The sequence below is a fragment of the Acanthisitta chloris genome, unplaced genomic scaffold (assembly GCF_000695815.1).
Source record: "Acanthisitta chloris isolate BGI_N310 unplaced genomic scaffold, ASM69581v1 Scaffold37206, whole genome shotgun sequence".
Lineage (NCBI taxonomy): Eukaryota > Metazoa > Chordata > Aves > Passeriformes > Acanthisittidae > Acanthisitta > Acanthisitta chloris.
Window position 1 is genome coordinate 1 of NW_008679371.1, and position 1,921 is coordinate 1,921.

At 47.1% G+C, this 1,921-nt stretch overlaps 1 protein-coding gene across 1 annotated transcript; it reads left to right on the top strand.

Moving 5' to 3' along the window:
• Window positions 1-632: 632 nt before the first annotated feature.
• On the top strand, window positions 633-1,718 carry GATC (glutamyl-tRNA(Gln) amidotransferase, subunit C; the record flags this gene model as incomplete). Its single annotated transcript, XM_009077260.1, has 3 exons — window positions 633-799; window positions 1,182-1,285; window positions 1,660-1,718. Coding segments are annotated over 3 exons (330 nt in total), but the record flags the coding sequence as incomplete, so codon positions are not given.
• Between the last annotated feature and the right edge of the window lie 203 nt (window positions 1,719-1,921).

Genomic DNA, 1,921 nt, shown 5'->3' on the forward strand with positions numbered 1-1,921 from the left:
CCAGCTCCGGGCAGGAGAGGCGAGGGAGGGGAAGGAGGAAAAGAGTTTTCCGAGCGAGTCACAGAAATCAGCGTGTCCCGGCAGATTGGGGTGGTTGGATTTGGTGGTCTTGCAGGCCTTTTCCAGCCTGAGCGAGACTATGTGGAGAGGCTGAGGGAGCTGGGGGTGTTCAGCCTGGCGAGAGGAGGCTCAGGGGAGACCTTATCACCCTCTATGACCACTTGACAGGAGGTTGGGGTCAGGTGGGGGTTGGTCTCTTCTCCCAGGCAACCAGCAGCAGGACAAGAGGGCACAGACTCAAGCTCTGCCAGGGGAGGCTTAGGTTGGATATTAGGAAGAGATTTTTTACAGAGAGAGTGATCAGACATTGGAATGGGCTGCCCGGGGAGGTGGTGGATTCACCATCCCTGGAGGTTTTCAAGATGAGACTGGATGTGGCACTTAGTGCCATGGGCTAGTAACCACAGTAGGGTTGGACTCGATGATCTTTGAGGTCTCTTCCAACCTGCTTGATTCTATGATTCACTGTAAACTCGGGTTTTGCCATGTAACAGGGTTTTAGTTTTAAAAAATGAAACTAGTGCTGTATTAAATTTGTTCATTTCTGTATTTTTTTGGTCCATTTTGTGCAGCTAAACGTGTCAGTGGACGTGCTGCAGCACTTGGAGCACCTGGCCCTGGTGGATTTCCGTGACTCCGAGGGCGTGGAGCGGCTGCAGAAAGCAATCCAGTTTGCTGATCAGCTTCAGGAAGTAAACACTGATGGTGTGGAACCCATGGATTCAGTCCTGGAGGACAGGTGATGAGTCACAGCAGCCTCCTTTTATCTGTTAGTGCCACAAACTATTACTTTAATAACCTTTTTATCCCCCTGGGAGTCCCCCTGCACATGGCCCCTTTGCTCACGGAAATGTCTTACTGTGGGTTTGTGTGGGAGAAAGTTGCCATTGGCACATGTGATCTGTGTGTGAGCAGGTGAAGTTCAGTTCCTTTGTGTGCCTTGGCATGAATGGTCTGCACACACTCTGCCCCAAATACCTGTCACTGGCATTCTTGGGTGCTTCAAAATGTTCCAGTACTTGTCTTACTGCTTCCTTAGGACCAAAACCAGGTTTAGAAATTAGCCACCCTTCCTACTTCACTGAATAGCTCAAAGACAACTAGTAATCTTTGTTCTTCAGGTGTCTGTATCTCAGAGCAGATGATGTGACAGAAGGCAACTGCACCAAAGAGCTGATGGAAAATGCCAGAGAGAAAGTAGAGGAATATTTTGTAGCTCCACCAGGTATTGGCTTGTAAAAACCTCTTTATGTTGCTTGACTTAACCTGAGGAATATAACCTGCCATAGCTTCATTTACTTTCAAAAATCCTAGCTAATAAAGGGAAGTACTAAATTAAACTACTGTAGCCATCTGTGTATGATGCAATTTATTGGTCCAAGGGCAGTACAGAAGCTGATCTGACTCTGAAGTTACTGCACATGTTGAGTGATTCTTTACAGGAAGTCAGACAGGACTTACTTTCCTGACTTGCTCAAGAAATATAAGCTGCCTGTACATACTTAGAATAAACCAGAGCAGCATTTTTGTGCCAAGCTGTACTATCCAGAAGGTAACTTAAGACTGGTCTCACACAACTTGTTCTTTGTTTCTTGTCAGGTAACATCCCTTTACCAAAGCTGGAGGAACGAGAGACTTTCCTGCAGGGCTCTCAGTGACAGCACAGTGCCCAAACACCACTTCAGTATCTTCTTTGGGAAAACCCAGTTTTGTGCAGCTGTAATACCCAGGCCTGTATTTGGGTCAGAAGAAGAGCATCTGCAAGACAACTTTACAGAAGATGGAAGGTGTAAAAGTTCACCAGTGCTACTGGACTATCCACTGTCTGTGAAGCTGGAAGGCAGCATGTCAGATGACCTTA